Source organism: Agelaius tricolor, unplaced genomic scaffold (genome assembly GCF_023055355.1).
Source record: "Agelaius tricolor isolate 1412-34295 unplaced genomic scaffold, bAgeTri1.0.p SCAF_4, whole genome shotgun sequence".
Classification (NCBI taxonomy): Eukaryota; Metazoa; Chordata; class Aves; order Passeriformes; family Icteridae; genus Agelaius; species Agelaius tricolor.
The window spans coordinates 16,669,339-16,690,586 of record NW_027269264.1 but is presented as its reverse complement, the minus strand read 5'-3'; the positions used below and the strand labels follow the sequence as shown (position 1 = coordinate 16,690,586).

The following is a 21,248-nucleotide window of genomic DNA, read 5'->3' as shown; positions in this document are numbered from 1 at the left end:
ATTTCCAGCAGGGGGGTCTCCAGGTTTGTGCCCCACAGCCTATCACCCCAGGCCACTCATGAGCTCTCCAGTACCAGCCCCTGCCCCCACATCCTGGTTCTCTGCTCTCCTGTCAGCCTGTGCTGCCCAGTGCAGCCTCGCTACGGCCGTGACCAATTCCCTGCCCTGCCTGGAGTCACGCCTTGGTGCTGCTCTCTGTGTCACCCAGGGGCATACCCTGCCAAGGCAGGAGCCCCTAGAAGTTCATGAAGGGGAAATGTAAAGTCCAGCCCCTGGGAAGGGACAATGCCAGACTGGCACATGCATCAGGCTGCACAGCAGGGGAGCAGCCACTGCTGACAAGACACCCTTTTCCTCCGCTGGTCCAGATCTAGCCTCGGTGCTGGTATTTCTGCTCTGCTCAGAGAGAGCCTACCTGTGCCAGATGGATGCCAAGCAGCTGAAAGCTTTGTTTTTGTCTAGTTTGGAGAGAAAGAGGCTGAGGGGTGACTTCACTGCTCTCTACACCTTCCTGAGGAGGGAAAGTGGAGAGGGTTTGCTAATCTCTTCTCCCTGCAATCCAGTGACAGGACATGTGGGAATACTTCAAAGCTACATCAAGAGAGGTTCAGACTGGACTTAAGAAAATATTTCTTTAGAGAGTGTGGTCAGACACTGAAACAAGCTCCCTGCCTGCCAGTGCCTTAAAAGGAGGCATTTGGACAATGCCCTACATGAAGGGCTTTAACTTCTGGTTAGCCCTGAAATGGTGAGGGAGTGGGGCTAAATTATCATTGTAGGTCCCTGACAACTTGAGATATCCCATTCTGATACCTGTCAATACCATCAAATAACTGGTGTTTTTCCTCTTCATTTATTTTCAGTGACATAAATATTCTTTAAAGAAAAAGCTAAGAATTTACTGCTTAAGTAATCTCATTACAGAAAATGAGAAAATGTAACAGTTCCTTCTAGTCCCATGCAATACTGATAGTTCATATATGTTGTCTGTTATTGTCACTTGTCCAATATAGTTTTGCTTACACAAATATTTATGTTTGCTTGTTCACATTTTTAACCGTGAGGCTTTTATAGAACATATGCCACCAAGTCTTTTGCAGAGCACATGTATTATCTATTCATGTCTATACTGTCAAGAACACAGAGAAAAGAAAACAGTGTTCTGCTACAATGAAGGTCATTGCATTTTACCATATTTGGTACGGTAAATGCTTTGATATTTTCTGATTTTTATACAAAGCATTAATGTCTCATCTTTCAAGGTTTCATAACAGAACTGCCATGGAAATGAATGCATTATGTTCTCAGTAAATTTATATACCAAATTTAAGAGAATTTTTGGAAGTCCAGATTGTTAGAAGCTTGTTTAGCATCATACCATAATGGATACCAACGCTGGCACATACAGATAGCGGGGTAGCCTGATTGTTTTATATGTCTAAGTCATTAAGTGAGATGCCCACTTGCACATCTAAGAATCTGAAGAACATGAAAAGGTCTAACAGCTGGCTAATGTTTTGAGTTGTGCATTGACTTGTCAGGGGACTGAGGGATGGTGGAGGAAATATTGACCTTGTTATCTGAATGTTGGTAGTATTAGACAGCCATTTAGCTTCCTCAGAATGTTTGGACTGATGCAGGCTTTTTCAGATACGGTCTCTTTCAGATGCACTAGAAGCGGGGAGGATGCTTGCATGCTGGAGACAAACCCACATCAAATCATGGCAAAGTCCCATGCCCTGTGCTCTTCCCAGGCACTTCTGTTTGTAATCCTGTGGACCTCGACAGTGTTTCAGAGGGAATTACTATAACTCTAGTGACAGCATTGTGATCAGTACTTGGGTAATAGCTGGTCAACTAATAAAAAGCATAGAAGCATTCCCACTATTTTTTGGAGTCCTGAAACCAAATGTCTTTTGACATTTTCTCTTCCAAGCAAATAAATACTGTGCCTCTTCTCTGACCTTTTGCTCCTAATTCACCAAGACCTTCTCGAGCTGTCATTGAATAAATAATAGTTGAGTATCTGGGTACCTTCTGTTTTGTAGTGAGGAATTTCTCTACAGTTCCAGTAATATGTATTAAGTGACTTATATATCACTATTTTGTCATGAGAGCTAGCCTTACAGATAGAACAATCAGTAGCTTGTGCCAGGAGGAAACTTATAAAGTGTGTATCCTGGCAATGTTACTTCTTTTGAGTGAGTCCCTTATTGTACACAGAAAAAGTCTATTTCATCAAGGGAAGTAGAATTTAACACTGAATTAAAAGCCCTAGGATTCTGCCTGGTGTTTTTAACTTTTGATCTGGCACTGAAATGGAACGATATGTTACTCGTTCTTATGCAAGAAATACCAAAAATTCTTTTGTTGCATTCTTGTAGTTACCAATCTTGTATTGTGCAATTAGCTATCAAAGTATTTTTTCAAACAATAAGGTAATAATAAAGGCCATATTAATTGTATTCTCAGAGTTGCTTGCTAAATTCACTATATACAATTTTCAACAGCATATTCATGTACTAGCAAGTAGAAAAGATTTTTAGCAGTTGTTTTAACCAAACTTCAGGAATGTGTTTATTGCACAATTTTGCATTTAAGATGCACAGATGTGGTTTTGGTTTCATAAACTACTCAAATAGACATTAGGGAGAAAATAACAAGAGAAGAATAATCAGGAATTGTCAGTCACCTGTCTCCTATTCTTGAACAAGGGCATATTGGGCTGTACAGAATATTAATAAAGTTTAAATATATCCCATGCAATACGCAAGTTTTACTGAAGATAGAAATTTGAGAGTACTCGGAAAATCATAATGTTTGGACTCAGTTTATGTATGGGCATATATTGGCATTGATAGATAGAACATGGGGCTATATTACTGTGTTTATACCCAATTAAGGCAAATTTAATGAACGAGCTGTATTCACACTTTGCTTTGGTAATTAGCCACCAGTCAATATCACTAGGAAAAAGTTTACCTTGCTAATCAAGTCATGTTTTGGACTTCTCTTACTTTTCATGAAGCCCTTCACACTAACAATTATCATTAAAGAGAATTTATCCTGAGAAGTCTCAGAATTACCAGTTTCTGTATGTGGCCTTCCTTAACATTTGTAATTGAAGACAGTAAAATGAGAAAGATTCCCCTTTTGCCATGTTTCATGTTGTTTTGTCAATTGCTGAGTTTACAACAATTTTTGAAAGTTAGAGGATGCTTTGCCAGTTTATTCACACTTAGATAAAGTCCATTTTGTGCTCAAAACCAACCTTCTGATGTCCCATTGAGAGACTAGATGGCCGGCCAGGGATACTTTTTCCATGGAAGCTGATCATGCTCCCTGCAGTGCAAGGAAGGCAGGTTGGAAGAGCACAGCTGTCATGTCATCCACTTAAATAACTGTGTACCAGCTGAAGGCTGGAGCAGGGCAGTCCCGCTGCACTCTCTCCCTCCCCACCCCCACAGGGCGACTGACACTCCATCTCTCCCATTTCACATCCCGAGGGGAAGCAGGCTAAAGATGGGCAAGCAGGGTGAGGGCTCTGCATGAGGAGGCCACCTACACAACAGCTACTGCAATTGAGCAGCTGAGAGTCGGCAGCTGTAGCCAATAATGGGGCTTTGCATGTACCACCCACACTCTTGCAGTTTGTACCTTTAATAGGTATGTGAAAGATATTCCAAGTATTAGATGGAAAAACAGCAACTTCAGCTCAGGAAGATCGGTCATCAACCAAAATTAATGCCCCTGTGTTGGACTATGATGATGAACATAATAGAAAAGCATATGGTAGGTTAGATTTGGTTTTGAACAAAAGACAAATTATTTATTTCTTTCTTCAAATGAAGCATAACACTAAGGTATAAAGGGAGTATAAATAACATCTGATTGTGCTCCTAAGCTCCATGCTATAACTTTCTTGCAATGACATCCTTCAACAAATTAACTACATCATTACTGTTAAGTATTAATTGCACAAAACAGATACACAAAATATATAATGAGCTAGAAAGAGGACAACATTCTTCCATTATGACAAACAATTCTAACAAGAAATGGAAAAAAACCCAATAGATCTAGGCTTACACTGATGGCAACACTGAGAGTTTTAAGTCCTCTCCTTGAACACATTACATGTGATAAATAATATGCAAAATATTTAAAGAATTTTATTGTTGCTTACAGAAGATACTTAGCAAGCAAGGAGACAGTAGCCATAACTGCCTCATGTTTCATATCCCCATCATTCAATGCAAATTTTTACATTTCATGCAATAATCCTGAGCTTATTTTCAGTAACATTGAAATGTCATCTATGTTAATTACCAAATACATACAGAGCCCAGCTATGGGGTCTATTGTATTATTAAGGCATGAAAAAAGAATAGCAGTTTATCAACTCTGAATGCCACAAATACAGCACAGCAGTTAGAAGGCTCAAAAAAGCTCAGAAAGTACCAGTGATTTCTGTGCGAAGGTCCTCCCAGAACACAACTGAATCATCAGTTCCTGAAAAGGCACAGAATCAAATCCTGTCCTCACTGACATCAGGGAGTTCTGCCATTGCCTTGACTGCTGGACCAAGCTTCAGAGCTATCAGGAGTGACTCAGACTCCTCTTCATATCCCCAAAAAATTGACAAACTTCCTCTCACTCAAGTCAAGTATTAATTTAAAAAAACAATACCTACATATTGTTTTGTTAATTAGTATTTTAAGCCTATGGAAAGGTTCAATTCATTATACAGTATGGCAATTAATAAAAAGCCTTTTCAGAAAAAGCTTATTTGTTAGTCTGATTTATTAGTACATTAAAAGAAGGGGGAAGTATCATGAAAAGAACCTCTGCCAAGTTTATGCTCTGTTTATGAATTAATTTTAGTTTTAAAATGAAAGATTTTGGTAAGCCGAACCAAGGATATGTGATCCAATTCTAGACTTCATGGTTCAATGGCTCTTCTGAAAGACAAAGAGCACCACAGCCCTGTCCAGTCATCAAGTGAAGAACTCATCATCTGCATAAGTTGTAAGGGGCTAGCAGTGTCTAGATTGTGCAGTTCTTCACGCAGCCTCTATTTTACATCTGAGAAGCTCTTGCAAAATGCCCTTTAGCAAGCCAAGGTATTCCAGTTCAGTTAATTAAGCCATTGAAACCAGGAACAAATTGCTGGCAAGACTTACTTCATGCATAATTGCATTATGTCCCATTCTGGGAACGAAAATAGCAGATGATCTTTAACTCTGCAACTGCTATTGCCTAGCCTTTGTGTAAGTATTTACCTAGCTGAGCTCAGAGTTTACAAATCCAGTAGCCTTATACTTCATGTACAGGTGGCCCATGGTCTGCCATGGACAGAATGCTGGTATGCAAGAGGGATTGACTTTCCATGCCTGCACCCCTTGCTGATGCAAGCCACCCCTTGGCAGAGATGGTGCTGTCCAATTGTGTCACTGCAAGGCTCTGAAAACTTTGCAGATGCACAAAATCTGACTTAACTAATTTCACCTAAAACACTAAGTTATAATATTGAAAAATTGTTTGTCACACTAAAACATTCAGGAAACTCATTACTGTCTCATTTGAGATTGAAGGAGAAAAAAAAAGGTTGTTGATATTAGTTACTGGGTTAGAATTTGCAGGGCTTTTGGTTAATTTCTACTAAGAAATAAGTTAAAGAAGGCTAAGGCTATAAATTGGTACTGTTTCATTTATAAATATTCACTTTACTTCTCTTCTAAAAAACATGTTAAGGAAAAAGGTGGCCAGAAGGATTACACATGTTGTAAATTGTAATTTGGTTGTTAGGCTGCAAAAACCAAAAATGTAAGTGAAGTTGAGCACAGTGTAAGAAAAAACCCAGTTTTTAATTAACAACTTATTTACAAGTTCATAAAATCAACTGAACTGGAGTAGATGTTCTATGTTTGTCACCAATATTTTATTGTAACTGGTAACTTGCACGCTTTGTAGTAGAACAAAAAGAATTTAAAGTCCACTATATACAGCCTTTGTACAGGCTACTTGACTATACTCAAGGCATAGTGATCATAGCACAACCTAGTCTTCATAATAATTTGTGCACAAAAAGACACCAATCAGACATTATGTGAACATTACAGTGAAATGACATCACAAGTCCAGTGAAAATTCAGCATCATACAAAACATATTGATCTACTGCAAATGACATCCTTTGAAACAATAAGCCTTTTTTCAGTAGTAAATTAACCAGAGTCTGATGCAGAGATTTGTGTAGTTATAAGTCTTTTAAGTGAAGCAACCTCTGCAGATAAGTTTGCTATGCCCTGCTTCAAATAGAGATTCTCTGACTCAGAGACATTGTAGATATTGTCTTTTATTTCAACAACTCCAGTTTTGCAACCACTCTGAATTTTAACGTTGAGTTCCTTCTGATGCCAGAGTTCTGGTTTAAGTGACCAGTCTTGGATATTAGTCACTTGAACCGAGAAAGGAGTGTGAGAAGAATGCACCAAGTTTTGCGCACCATGTTTTTCAAGCTCAAAATGTCTTTTTGAGGACATGTCAATGGGTGACGACAACTTCTGTGTTGCATCATAGTCATTATCCATTGCTTCCACTTTAACTTGCATGGCTTTGGCTTTGATTCGGAGCTTGTGAGGCAAAGCTGAAGAATTCACTTCTGGAACTTTAACTGTTGCATGAACATTTTTATGCTCAACTGGGGAATGAATTGGACCCTTAGGAACCTGCTGTTCATCTTCTCCATCAGATGACTTTCCAACTACACCATCATCAGTTTCTGACGTTCTCGGGGAATTACTGGAGGACCTATTAACTTGCAAGAGAGGAGGAGAATGTGAGTACACATTAAAGGTAGCTCCCATGTAGTTTGGATATATGGATGCTTTATATGAACCTCTGTCATCTCTTGGTTCTCTCTCTAATTCCATGGGCTCCTGCTTTATAATCTGGAACTTATTTTCGGGACTTCTACAGTTGTTTTGTATACGATTTGGTTGGGTATGCTCTACAGTTGATGTTTCAGATACATCAGACATTGAACTTTGAGGAGAATGTTTAATGACAGAAATACAACTGCTACCAACTATAGATGGTTCATGTTCATCTACAAATGAGTTAATATTTGATTTGGAACTCTGATAATCTTGAAAATACACAGTTGTTGAGCTACTGAGTTTCTGTATCTCTTGGGCATAGGCTGCAGAACTAATTAAACCAAACTTTAACTTCAATGAAAGCAGCTCTGCCTTTAAAGTGGCATTCTCTTCTCCCAGTGCAATTAGTTTGTTCTCTAAGACAAGGTCATTCAGTCGTCGCTTTTCACGAGATCTTTTGGCAGCTTCATTATTTTTCCGCCTTTTCTCCCAATACATAGCATCTTTCTTTTCATCTGGAATGAATTCTCGCTTTCTCCGGCAAGCTGAAGATTTGCTCTTTCCACTACTTGCTTCAGTAAGTAGTATATCTTCATTTGTAGACAATTCTTCAGATACTTCTGCTAAGGTCGACTTAAGTACCATGATTTTGTCCACATTGCTACTTGTGTCAACAGGTCCATGCTCCTTTTTAAGGGTCTGCATTTTTCTCAGCTGCATCAGAAACAATTTGTAGAAGATCTACAATAAGCAACAGAGCAAGCTATCTCCCCAGTACTTCTCACTCCACAACTTGATTGATAAAGAAATTTTAAATCCACACACATTCTTCCTTTTCTTTCATAATCTCAGACAGAAATGTCTGTCTAGAACCAATTTTCTTAGCAGATTCAATGGGAATCTTCTTAAAAGCCTGAAATAAATAGAGAATTTTATTACTATTTAGGAATTGCTGGATCAAAACACACAGAAGTAGCTATTGACAAATATTTTATACAAGAATTTAGTTCATTAAGCCTGCTGTGATATGAACACAGCTCAACACTGAAACTACTGATATTCTAAATTTCATGACACCTAGAGTTAGCAGATTTGTTTCCAAAACAAATATTATATGATCCAAGGAAGAATCAATTAAAAAACATTTGAGTTTTGACCCCACAGTAATGCTGTCACAGAACCTTCCATGACGTCACTGGCCAAACTAAAACCTTACAACACTAAACTGCAGGACACAAAGCATGCTGATGATGAGCAGCACTGCAAAGTATCCTGCTCCACATTAAAGCATCTCTTCTGAAAACAGCTGTGGTATATGACTTAGAAATGCTATATATTTGGGTCCTTCAAGGATTAAAAATAGCATAAGCTGATTTAGAGAAGAAGGAGTGTTTTCTATTGTCTTAAAATACCACCATTATCCATCATCCAATGCTTATCTATTATGCATTTAATTGCTGCTTTTGAATCCTATAAATATAAATATATATATAAGTGTTTGTATCCATCATATTAATTCTGACTAGCAAGTTCACGCTCATAATTTGGGAAAGTACCTAACTAAAAAATATTTTTTAAAAACTATGTAATTTTTTAGTATCTTACAAAGAAAATGTTAAAATCCATATTGAAAAACACATTAGAGAAATAACATTTAATTAAAAATTTGCATTTGACAAATAGTCGTAATATGTCGAAGTTAAGTTTAATACCATTGAGGCATGTACACCTCCAGGAAACAGTATTCACATTGAAGTAAAAGTTAAGACCCAGAAGTGTTACCATTAACAAATAAAAATTAGCTTAACCCTTAGCTTCAGACATTTTAATCATTAAATTTGAACTTAAAGAGTTTATATTGGCTTTTGTTTTATTTAGTGCCTTTCAATGCAAAAATGCTAAGATCACTTGGTCTTGATCTTAGACACAGCTTCTCAGTATATAATTTTCTACAGTCAATCATGTTCCTGGTCAAAAGAATGTAGTATGCCAAGTGCTTTTGTAGAACTGACTATCAAGTCAGCTATCATTCTTGCCTGTATGACCAGAAAACAAAAAAAAACCAAAAAAAATTAAATAAACAACCACTTCAGATTAATGTCTCTATTTACTGGGAATGTTTTTACAATGACTGATGAAACTAATTTTAACATTATCAGTCAAGAAAGTTATAAAAGAATTAATTAATTGTATTCTGCCAGTTTTTCTTGTCTTTTCCAGAAGGCAAAGTAGAATGAGACTAAGGTTTCAAGCTGGGTTCTGTTCCATCAAACCATGCCAATTCTCCTGTCATGAAAAAATTAACACATTTAATAGAACAACTAAGTAGAATTTCCTAAAATCCGTGGTTAATTACTGACATGTAACTATTTGTCTTTGATAATACAGCCCTAATGAAAAAAAGAGTTAGACACCTACCACACCAAAGACATCATCTAATATTTTAGTGCAAAAGCAGCACCACATATTGTCATGTTTGAAAAGAAATGTACCTCTAATACACAAACAGTTACATAGTTAGACCCTGATCCAAAATTTCAAGTGGAGTCAAAAGGGAGCTTTCTGTCAAGACTAAAGGAGCTGGATCAGGTTTAAAAATAAAAATGAACCCTACAGCAAAGCAACATCTGTTTCTCCAAATTTTCAGTACAGTTTGATTTGCTGAAGTAGGTGTATAGACATTTTGTCCACTTCACTGATTCAGGGAATCAATTATTTAATTAATATGTATATAATTTTAAACGTAGTGTAACTCAGCACTTAAAAAAAATCATCGCTGAAACTTTAAAACAACAAAAAAAGAGAGAAGACAAGGCCACTTGACCTTTTGTCACATTTGTAGAATATTCAGTCTCTGTAGCATCATTTTACACTAATAGAATACTGAGATTTAATTTCATTATCCTGTAGAACTGCGATTACACAGTAACTGATCTGTAATTGTCCTGATCCACTACTATCACTGTATTCACCTGTACCAGTAGCACACACATTCCACAACACACAGCAGGAAATTGTATCATGTACTCAATACCTATGAAATCATTACTTGTCTCTTAGTATATATTTAAGCCAACTCTCACCTAAGCAAAAAGTGCTCAAAACTTTTGTGAAATTTCATGTCTTTATCAGTTCATAGCTCTTACTGAATTTAACAATACCAGAGAGCTACACTCAAAATATTTGTTCTCCCAGAAAACACACACTAATATGCATATGTCATCATTATTATTACCACACATATATATATATGTGCCATATAGCCTAAAACATCTACACTTACTTGAAATGGTAGCATAAGCAAGAAAGTACTTATAGAATCCCTGGATATTTTAGAAGAACAAAACCATACCTACACTGATTAAATACTTTTTTTTTTCCACTCATAATCTTCCCATCTTTTATTTCCATGGGATATAAAAGCAATGTTTAGTCTTGAACAAGACTGTATCAGCGTAAGAATTTGGACTGTGTCTATCAGTATGGTCTCCAGCTCAAAGCTGTTCCACTTCAGTGTTGGTCCAACACTGTGGTCTAGGAAAAATACTAATAATAGTAATAATAATTGGCAAAAAAGTTTCTGGATTGTGGGTTGTTTTTTCCCTAAGTGAATGTAGACTAATGACATAGTTCATCAATATGACCGTATTGATAGATAAAAACTCAACTGCATGTCCGACTATCCTCCTGCAAGCCTAAGACTGGCACTGAGCTGAACTTAGCCCAACCAGCTGCAGAGTTTATGTCCCTTGTTCCATGGGACATCTGCAGACTGTACTCTGGAATGGCCCAATCTGCTCACTGTAGCACTGTTAACTCCTGTTTTGGCCAGTCTCCCTCCTGTACACATTGTTCCTGGCACAAACAGACAGAATGTAAGTAGCATGCAATCCACAGCAAATATTAAGCATGTATCAAAATGACCATGTTTTTGCATGCAATATTCAACTTTGCTCTCTGCCAGAGTCCATCAGTAAAGCTGTCAAGACAGACATATAACCCACTGACACAGTCATACAGGTTTGCTATTTATGCAGTTACACCTAATGCCATGACTTTTGTGAATAAACCAAGCAACAAAAGATCTTTAACCCTTTCTGTATTTCTTGAGCACTTTTATTATGGTGACTGGAACTGTGGTTTTACAAACAGGAGTCAAAACCCTTGTTTAATAATACTTCTTCATGTGGATCGGCCCAATGCTGAAATCTGTAAACAAATTAAATTCCATCTGATGATAATGGCAACATGCCTTCAATGGAACCAGCCATTTCCCTTCACTTCACTTGCATTTTATAATTCCATTGGAAAACATGAGTATTTAAACATAAATTAATGAACTGTAATGATTCCTCTGACTACATTTCAAATTCCAATATTTTCCCTTATGATTAATTTTTCAATTGCTTTATCACTCCCTCATAAAGTGTTATAAAACCAACATTTGGTTGGTTGATGTTAATGGCATTGAGTGCCAATTCTACAACATAATAACACTCGACCCTATTAACTTAATTACAAAGCCAGTTTTGCTCCCCCAGCAATTTTGCCATTGACTTCAGCAGAAGCAGAATACAATCACAGATCCAAGAATTAATGAGACTGTTGTATAGGACTCATGCTATTGAAGCAAAAAATTATGCACGCAGAAATCACAAAAATTATGGGACTTCAAAAAATACTGAAGTGACAACATGGCACATTCAAGATCTGATCCTGGGGATTTACATATTCACACTGTAATAATGGAAAGGTCTCAAAGTTTGGAGGACAAGACCACAAGCTTGCTCTCTTCTGTGTTATTTAGTTACATAAATAATTACTGTTTTAAAGAATGTATGGCAGCCTCCTCATGTACCTAAGCTTCTCCATAGAGTAACTGCATGCTTTCATTTATATTTAGCAAAATAATTCAAGCTATTTCCAAGCATAATTTTTCAAACATATCCTAGGATAAAATGACTGTTTACTTGTACAGCTCTAGCATTTCGATAGTGATTCTATCACACTAAATGAAATCCCATTTCTAGCATTGGACACTCAAACACAATTCAGTTTTGTATCATTGTGTCCACAAAAGGAATATGTATCAGTCCTTAAAAATGGAAGAAAATAACATTTACATATAGCTTCTTTTGTTTTAGGAAAAAAGACATGCCTCTAACACGCCTCTATCATCACCGCCACTATATGGCACACTCTAGAAAAACAATTATGCTCATCTTAATGTCCCTGCTTATTTTTAGTTGATGTTTTCCATGTTTTGCATAGGTATCTTTAATTATATTACTGCCACCTTTCTGCCCCAGTCTATCAATTTAGAAAATCTGGCTGCATACCAGATAAACTACTACAGCAACTGTTCATAGATTCAAAAGTTACCAGTTTGCCATCCAAATTTTGGAAAATTGAAAGATATATTTTGCACTTTATCTTCAAAGTATTCCAAAACCAGATGCTATCTATCTCAATACTTTTATGAGGTATAGAAAAAATATCATTCTCATCACACACATGGGACAGGAAGCTGAATTTAAGCTCAGGTGGTGCATGCACAGCCTCCTTAAACACTGCTGAAAAATTTTGGAGATACTCTACCTCTACTGCTTTCCATGGACAAAAATTATGCCATGAAACTCTGCACCTATCATTATCACTATCATAATTCAGAAATCCAGGGTATTTCCGATCTTCACTGAACTCTTTCAACATACTTCTTCTTGCCCATTACCTGTAACAGTTTGTGAGTTCATGGTCCTGTTGAAGAAAAGCTTTAATGCTGGATACACTGAAATAGTCATATCCCTGGGACAGATTTGTGGGCCAGAGGGTCTAGACAACGATGAACAAATGACATTAAAACTTTTTGAGAAAACCTAGGTGACTGCATTTTATGCTATGATGGACAGGTTATCCACAGTCACAAAGGGGAAGAGCATTTACAATAGGAATATCGCCACCAATTTCTGCTGTTATGTAGTAATATGCATAAGGACCATGAATATGTGGCAACAGCATGAAGAAATGCAGAAGTATTGCTCCTGTATGCAGTTTCCTTTTCCTTTATGGACATCCTAAGTGCTTACTGTTTCAGGACCAGTGTGTAATTAGGTCAGTGGAACACTGATGATGATAACTTTGTACAAGATGACCCACTTTTGCTAAAATGTTGATCGCGTCATTGAAGAGAAAAAAAATTGAATATGTCCACAAAATATATTCCATCGGACACATCAGAAATCATTTATTATGACACTGTTAAATCAAATTTAAGGAAAAAGTAAGTAAGATTATCATGGAACTTGTAATACTATTGCAAATTCATATTACCCAACTCCACGTTGTACACAGAAAGCTGATGTCATATGTAATTTTTACAAAAGGCTTTCTTTGTTAGAAAAATTACTTAAGTTACAATTTATCTTAAGAACTACAAATTAACTCATTAAAGTATGGCCTGCTTACTGAAGGTAAAATACAAAAATAAAATTTCTACTTGGAGAGCACAAAACATACATTAAGGGTAGCTGTTATTCAGAAAAGGTCAGTGAAGCTAATAAATGCCAATTTGCCCCACATTTTCTTTTATTTCCTTGTGAAGACAGTATGATTCTCCCAGATCTGTTCACATTTCCCAAAACAAGCTATTTATTGCTCTGGTTCAAATGGTGAAAAACAAGATCTAAGAATATTACTGATAGCACCAGGTAAAAATTTAAAACTGAGGAGGAAATAAATATATCTTGGGTAAATATTTAATTCCATATATATATAATATATAGTATACACATGTAAATATGCAATTTAATAATACTATATCACTTTCCAGTATTTTAATAAAGCCTCAGTAGAAACAACTGTTACTGAAGTTACAGTACTATAACAGTATGTTTCTCATTTCAATAGCTACTTGACAGCAGGAAGAACTAGACTGTGAAAATCTATAACTTAATAGCAACCGTCTTCTGGAAATACTATCTCAGGTTTCCCTTAGTTACAAACCATTAAAAAATAAAGCCCACAAAATCAAATATTAATTATTCTGACAACAAATAGCTTTCTATTATTGAACTGTGTTCTTAAAATGCCGACCATGGACCAGACCTTCAGCTGACCTAAATTTATATGGCTCTATTTAAAGGCAGCAGAATTATGTCAATTAATCCCAGCTGATGCTCTAAACATGCATCTTGTTATATAACTGAAGCAAATATATAAAATAAATACTGGCTGTAAATTGCTGTTATCTACCACTCACAGCAGACAGAACAGAGAAATAGCAATCTTTAGAGCTCCAATTCTGTGAGATGGTCCAGACCACTGCCCATGCTGAGCATTATTTTCTTTGTTGGATTGCATTCCACTTGCAAAGAGAAGTCTTGCAGCACTGGCATCTATATTGTCAGCTGTTGTGCAGACACCTCTATAGCAAAAACTGGTTAATTATTCAAATACTGCAGGACACACTGAAAATTACACCAAGGTGGAGCAACTCAAGAAAGGGAAAAAAGCCATGTCTAAATAAGGCATTTTTCCTAATAGAATATATATTTAATATATGTCACAAAATTCAATCTCATAGTATGCTATTTTGGACAAGGACCAATTCAACAAGTGAATTAGGAAAAACCACAAGGTATCTAAGATCGCTTTAGATTTATTTCAGATCTACCTTATAATTTTTTAATAATACTGCTTCTACCACATTTTTAGTCAAGACTAAGTATTCCCTTGTTTACACAATCTTGTTTTTGACAGTCATACTTATCATGAGTATTAGACAGTTACATTATCTTATAGCTACCAAAAAAAAATGTTTTCAAATACTGTAAGGTAAGGCTTTAATACTGTAAAATACTAAGACAGAAATCAATTGTCATTTTCTTTTAGATTGGACTGCAGGAATTGGCCATCTCTTTGCATTTTTTTTCTATTACATAGCCTAAGCACATTTATATCTCATAACTGGCTGTAATGATCATGGCAAGGTCACCTAGAAGAGTCAATTAAGCTGATGAGTCAGATACATTGCTTAACAGTGTGTAATAAGACTCAAACAGAGGATTTTATTGTTCATATTATTGCATCACAGTGATGTTATAACAGCAGTGAGATTGCCGTCTGGAAAAAAACTATTGCATAAGCCTAGTTTGCATAACTATTTGTTAAAATAAGTCAATTTAAAATGAGTTAAAGGTTTATTTTATTTAAGAGTTTTATTTCAAGATAAAGGATTGGAAAAAAGCAGCATGGTGCTGAGATCTTCCTCAGGCTCTCTTTTGACTCTATTGCAATAGATAGAATGTCTGTATGTTCTACAAATTTCATCCAAAGCAAGGCAAATACTGTTCCTTCTTAAGGAAGGAGATAAGCTGTTTGGAGGTCATGTAAGTTCATATTGCCCATGGGAAGATTCTTAGCTTCTTGACACCTTCACATCAGTTTCTCAAAAACAAACAAGAAAAAAAATTCCCACCCCAAACCTCAAAACAAAATGCAAAACAACCCCCACCAAAACAGCAGAGACTTGAGACTCTGGATGCAAATTCAGGAAGCTGGATATTTTGAAAGCTAGTTAAGGGTCCTCTGGAGCACGATTTAAAAATATAAAGTAAATTAAGGTGGAAGCAGAATATTCTAAAACTTATTAACATTTTAACAGTCAAAGACATCTACAAAGTGAGAACTTTTATAACAGCAACTGTTAGTGCCAATGTTATTAACAATCCTTATTCAGTAGTCCTTGAACTTGTCGGTTTAAATCAGGTTTTTGGGCCAAAACACCAAATCCTTATTCATTCGAGTTTCCCATCAAAGTCAACATGTTGATTGAATAAGGACCATAAAATCAATGCACATAGCAATATTTCAAGCAAGGCTCGGGATTTAATTAATTACTGAAGAGGGCAAAGATAACTCAAAGTAGGTTACATACACACTGGAGCAAACATAACGAAACTAAGTGCAATCATTCAAGTTACAAGGACAACAAAAAAAAAGGGGGTTGTTTTTAACACAACAGTAACTTCAAAAGAGCCTCACTGTCAAGGCTGTACTTGGCCCCGACAATCAAGTAGCAAGCAAAAAAGTTTATGCAGTTACCGAGGATACATTTTTAAATATTTTTAAACATTTTTAAATACTTTGCTGCTACTCCATATAGCAGGTTCAATGGACAGAAAGCCTGTGGCTGGGGTACTCTGTCTGGAGGTTTTGGTCAGAAGCACAGTGATGTTAGTTTCACGTATTGGAGAACCGTTTTAGTAATTAAAAATGAAAAAAAATAAAAATAAAAAAAAAATCGCCTCATCTTGAAAGGCAAGTTTTCGTCAGCAACTTTCAAGCTATGCTCCTATCGAGGACACAGCACGAGCTGGTCCCAGAGTACAAGACATACAGCCACTGCGACGCCAAACTGACTTGGGAAAAAAATTACAGAATTGGGCAATGACGATTTTTTTCTCCCCTTTATGATGTTGTTGTCGTTCATTACGTAAGAAACGACAGAAAACGCTCAGCTCGTGCCTACCTGCGAGGGCCTTTGTCTGGCGATCCCTGCCTGCAGGCGACGGTGGGACTGGGGGGGTGATGGGCAGCGGGGTGGGGACGCTCCGCGGGGCGCGGTGCGGGCCGAGCTGCGGGGACACGGCGCCCGCCGCCGGCCGCGCACCGCGCCCGCCACAAAGGCTGCCCGGCTCGGCCCCGCGGCCCCCTACGTGACCGGCGGCGCATGGCCCCGGCCCGCTCGGCCCCGTGCTGCCAGCCCGCCGCCCCCCCCGCCGCCGCCGCCGCCCCAGCCCAGAACAAAGGGCTGAGGGGGAGCGCCAGCGCCCCCAGCCCTCGCTCGCCCGCCGCCGCCGCGCCCCGTCGGCCGCCGGGGAAGGGAGGCAGCGGCGACCCCCGCCAGCCTCAGGGAGGAGAAGGCGGAGGGACTCGTCGGGCTCCGCGCACCCGCTCCGCTCCACCGCCCATCGGTTCTGTCACACTGACCTACTACCGGCGGCCGCCCCCGGAGCCCGGCTCCGCTGCTGCCCCGCGGGGGCCGGCGGCACCTGGCCCCCAGCCCGCCGCGGCCGTCAAGGCACGGCCGGGACGGCTCTGCCTCTCCCCTCCAGCGCGGCTGAGATCTCCCGTAAGCGCCTTTCTTCCTTAAATTAAGCTGTTCCCGTTTGGTTTGTTTTGGTCTGTTGTTTTGTTCGGTTGGTTTTTTAAAAATTATTTTTCTTTTTTTTTCCCACTGAAATTCCGTACCGGAGAGATGCCACGGCGTCTAGGCGAAACGCCTTCCCTAAAAAAATAAATACAGCCTGATCTAAAACGCCTCCGAAGGCGTAGAGTTAAAAATCCGAGCAAATGCCTCGAACGTCTTACACACGCACGGCTCTGGAGAAAAGACCAGAAATAGCACATGAAGCCACAATTGCTAAAACGCGAAGGGGCTAAATATAGACCCAACACAAATCTCGTTTTAAGGCACCCGGCACGCAGCCGGCGAGCGCGCCTCGCCTCCCCACTTACCCAGTTGTCTACTTCCCTTAATAAACACACTTTAACAAAACCTGTTACAGTTATAGGTTTGGGGGGGCTTTTTTTTCGGGGCGAATTGTCCTAGTTTCTTTGTAGGGAGATTATAAAATCGCATAATTAGCTCCCTCTTCCCAGCCCCGCTGCCAGCATATTTTGTGGTTACATAATGCAACATTTCCAGGAACTATTATGCGATCGGTCCCGCAGCGCCTAAAAAACAGCGACAAAAGTGACGGAAAGGGCTGGCTGAGACAAGCACAGCCCCAGTCCCGGGCCGCTGCCATTGATCCCGACTGCCCGCGGGCAACATGCCCCTACACCACCCGAGAGAGGACTGGCTCTGGCCGGCGGGCTCCGGCAGCAGCTCCCGGTGGTTTCGTGGCCGAGGCACGGCGGGCGCTGCCCGGGACCCAGCCCTCCGCCCCGCACGGCGTCCGCCGCGGCAGCTCCGCTCCCCACCGGCACATTATGCAACGCGGGAGAACCGCTCCGGCGGCGCTGCCCGGGGCTCGCTGCGAGGACATGGCGGGGGCAGCGCGGCACGCCAGGAACGAGCACGCCCCGACAGCGAGAGCCGTCGGCCGGCAGCTCCCGGGCTGCCTCCCGCGCCACCACCCCTCCGCCGAGCCGCCCGCAGCCGCGCAGAACGGGGCTGCCGACAGACCCTTCCCCGCCCGGCGGCGGCCCGAGCCGGCTGGGCTCCCCATAAGCAGCAGCCGACTCCCGCCCGAAGCTAGAGCGAAGCACCGGGCGGGCGCCTCAACTTTGTACGCGCGCCTTCCTTCCTACCTGCAGCGCACCGCGGAGCACAGAGCATTCCTCGCCCCGCGCCGGTCCTCGGGTTAGGCGGGCGGCGGCGGAGCGGAGCGGGCGCGGTGCAGTGCCGCGCCGTGCGGGCGGCGGCGGAGCGGCGGGCGGGAGCGCGCGGCGGCGGCGCGGAGGGATGTGTGTTAGTAGGTCAGGGCTGCGCGGCGCGGGGCTCATAGCCCGCATGCCGGCCGCGCCGCGCCGTGACTGGCAGCCGCGACCGGCCAATCGACGCCGGGCGCCGCCGGGAGCGGATCAATGGGAGCGCTGGGGGGCGGGGCGGGGCGGGGCGCGGGGCGGGGCGCGGTACAGTAGGTCTGTGTGCTGCGATTGCATAACCGCCGGCGGGGGCGGGGGGCGGCGCGGGGGTGCCCGCGCTTACGTAACCGGCGCGGTCGCAGCGCGCTGGGGGGCGCTCGCTCCGCGCAGCCTCCGCCTGCTGGGGCGCGGCGCCTCCGCTCCGGCGCGGCGGGGCCCGAGCGCCGCCTCCCCGCCCGGCGCTGCTGCTGCTGCTGCCGCCGCCTCGGCTCCCGCCGTGGTGCCGGGGTGCCCGGCGTTACGGGGGTGTGGCTGCGCGGCGTGCGGGAACCGAGCCCTCGCACCGGCCGTCTCCGCGCCATCGAACAAGGACGCGGGAGCCGCGCTCCCGAGGCGCGTACTCGCCGCCTCGCCACGCGCACGGGCGGTCCGCCGGCGGGTCGCGCTGCGGCTGCTGTCACTCGCGGAAAGTAAGGGTGATAATCGTCAAAGGACGACGAGGAGAGAAATGGCAAGGGGGAAGGAGCCCGTGGTGGCCTTGCTGGGGCACCGCCTGGCCCTGGGCTCCGTGGGCGCCAAGGTTTTTCCGCCGGCCTTCGTGGCCGTCAAGGCTGAAGGATTTCGGTGGCGTTGCTTCATCTCCGCCCTCGCCTGTGAGCCGGCAGCGCTGAAGTGCTGCGCAGAAGCGGGAACGCACTTCAGAGAAGCTGGGTCCCGCTGTCCCTGCCGGGGCGATCCCCGCCAGCAGCCCCCCGTCCGCGCAGCCCGAGCCTTGCCTCCCGGTGAGCGGAGGTGCCGTGGAAAGCCTGCTGCTGCTTTGCCCCCTGTAACCTCCGTTTTAGAAAGTGACACATGGCCAGCAAGAAATCCAGTTGTCATCCCAGAATGGGTTTGAAAGCACACGTTTGATTAGGTGTGAGATACGTATCTTCCTCTTTTTTGTCCTCACAGAAGGTTTGTATCTCCATCTCTTTTTTTTTTTCTTTCAGAAGTAAAATTTATGGAGACAACAGAAAATTTTCTTTATTAAATCCTAGTTCCAGAACGTGAATGATTCCTGATTTCATTCTGTTAAACACTTACCGAAATAGTATAGTCCTCACCAGCATTATCCTGGTACATTACTCTCTCATCCTGTATTTATATGTCAACAGAGATAGCCCTCTGGAGTAAAGCAAACCTAACAGAAGGCAAATTTAGTCTTACTTTTTGTTTATCTCAGCCCTCAGTGTTTTAACCCATAATATCCTTCCACAATAAAATCTAAGTACCTTGAATCCATTTCTGGATTATTTCATTGGTTATTTAATATGAAAGGTCTAAATACCCTTTGCTCACATCGGTTTACCCCTCTTCCTTTCCTACTTCTAATATCTAGCATATGCAGCCTTGTTAAAGGTAACAGACTATGGAGCCCACTGTAACAGAAATGGGGACTCAAAAGCAGCTCGAGTCCAAGATCAACCACTGCCTCCACCTGGAGGCTGCACAATCAGGGTTTTTTTTCCCGTGCTTCCACTTGCCAGTGGATAACAGACATGCAGAGACAGTCGGCATGCTACTGGAAATGTCAGACATGAGATCCAGCAATAAGCTTGAAGACCTGCTTGCTCATAAATATTGGTGGCTTACTTAAGGTCTTAGGCACACTGAAGAACCTATGTGAGGAGTCTTGTGCAGCACACATTATGTCCCTCACATATTGTACCAATCCAGTGCACTTAGTTTTCAGGATTGTCAAAAGCCAAAGTAAATCCTGAAACTTCAGCAGCTTTTTTAATTAAATGGTAGATATTGTTTTCACTGTGATAAGTGGTTTCTTATGAATCCTGGGCATACACTTTTAACAACATTAACTCTCATATCTAGAAGGAAAAAAAATAAAAGCAGTAGTTCAAATTTGCCTTCATGACTCAGGTTCTTGAAATTCTAGAATTCTCGAAAGAAGTCTCCAAGGCAAATAATATCCTTCCTATGTGGGTGGACAGTCTTGGAAATAATATTCCAGATGGAGTTTGGTCACCTATTTGCTTATGTGTTTGTCTCTAATTATAATCAGCCATAAAAACAGACCTGATCTTTCTCCCAGATTAGTAGCAAAGATATATTCTATATTTTACATTACCTCTATTTGGTGAAGGTCAGGAAAGTCTAAACCTTTTACAGCAAAATCTGGTCTTACTCTTCAAATCTTACAGTGGGCACTTGACAGATTCAGGGATAAGGTGGGATGCAGGGCTGAATGCTTATGTGGTTAAAGGAACATATTCACCACTTTTCCACCTCTCCTGAGATACAGAAAAAATAGCATGGATGAAAGACATAGCTTTCTGTATTCTGCACAAAAGGAGTCTAAGGCTTTTGGGAAAACTAAAAAAGAGAATCATTCTATGATTATCCACCTCTGCTGATTTTCCTACTGGAGAGATGAAGTAGGTCATGAAGATCTTCAGCTAAATTCTCAGCTGACTCTAGAATGGTATGATTTATACTTGCTTTTGGACCACACAATATTAACTTCAACTCCTTTAGAATTCATTGGTATTTATTGCTACATGACTTAAACTCTCTTAACACTACCTCTGATTTTGGCTTAACGAGAATTTCTAAGGCTACACTGAGTCATAGTACTACATGCAAGTCTAGAAAGGCATTTGAGAAGCAACTAACAAAAATGTAACAGAAGTAATGCCTGTCATCTCAAACATTGGTTAACACCTCGGCATTCAGTTGTGTCCATGCCTCTTGGGCTTTCCATAATATCAGCTTTGAATAT

At 41.1% G+C, this 21,248-nt stretch overlaps 1 protein-coding gene across 2 annotated transcripts; it reads right to left on the bottom strand.

Moving 5' to 3' along the window:
* Positions 1–3,802: 3,802 nt before the first annotated feature.
* Positions 3,803–18,334, bottom strand: NFIL3 (nuclear factor, interleukin 3 regulated). 2 transcript variants are annotated; one of them, XM_071424736.1, is made up of 2 exons: positions 18,197–18,334; positions 3,803–7,793 (listed from the first exon to the last, which is right to left on the bottom strand). In XM_071424736.1, exon 2 carries the CDS (start codon positions 7,598–7,600, stop codon positions 6,227–6,229), a length of 1,374 nt encoding a protein of 457 aa, XP_071280837.1. In that variant the 5' UTR covers positions 7,601–7,793; positions 18,197–18,334; the 3' UTR covers positions 3,803–6,226. The 2 variants fall into 2 exon arrangements, with proteins under 2 accessions (XP_071280837.1, XP_071280838.1); XM_071424737.1 differs by lacking the exon at positions 18,197–18,334 and adding an exon at positions 16,410–16,535.
* Positions 18,335–21,248: the final 2,914 nt, after the last annotated feature.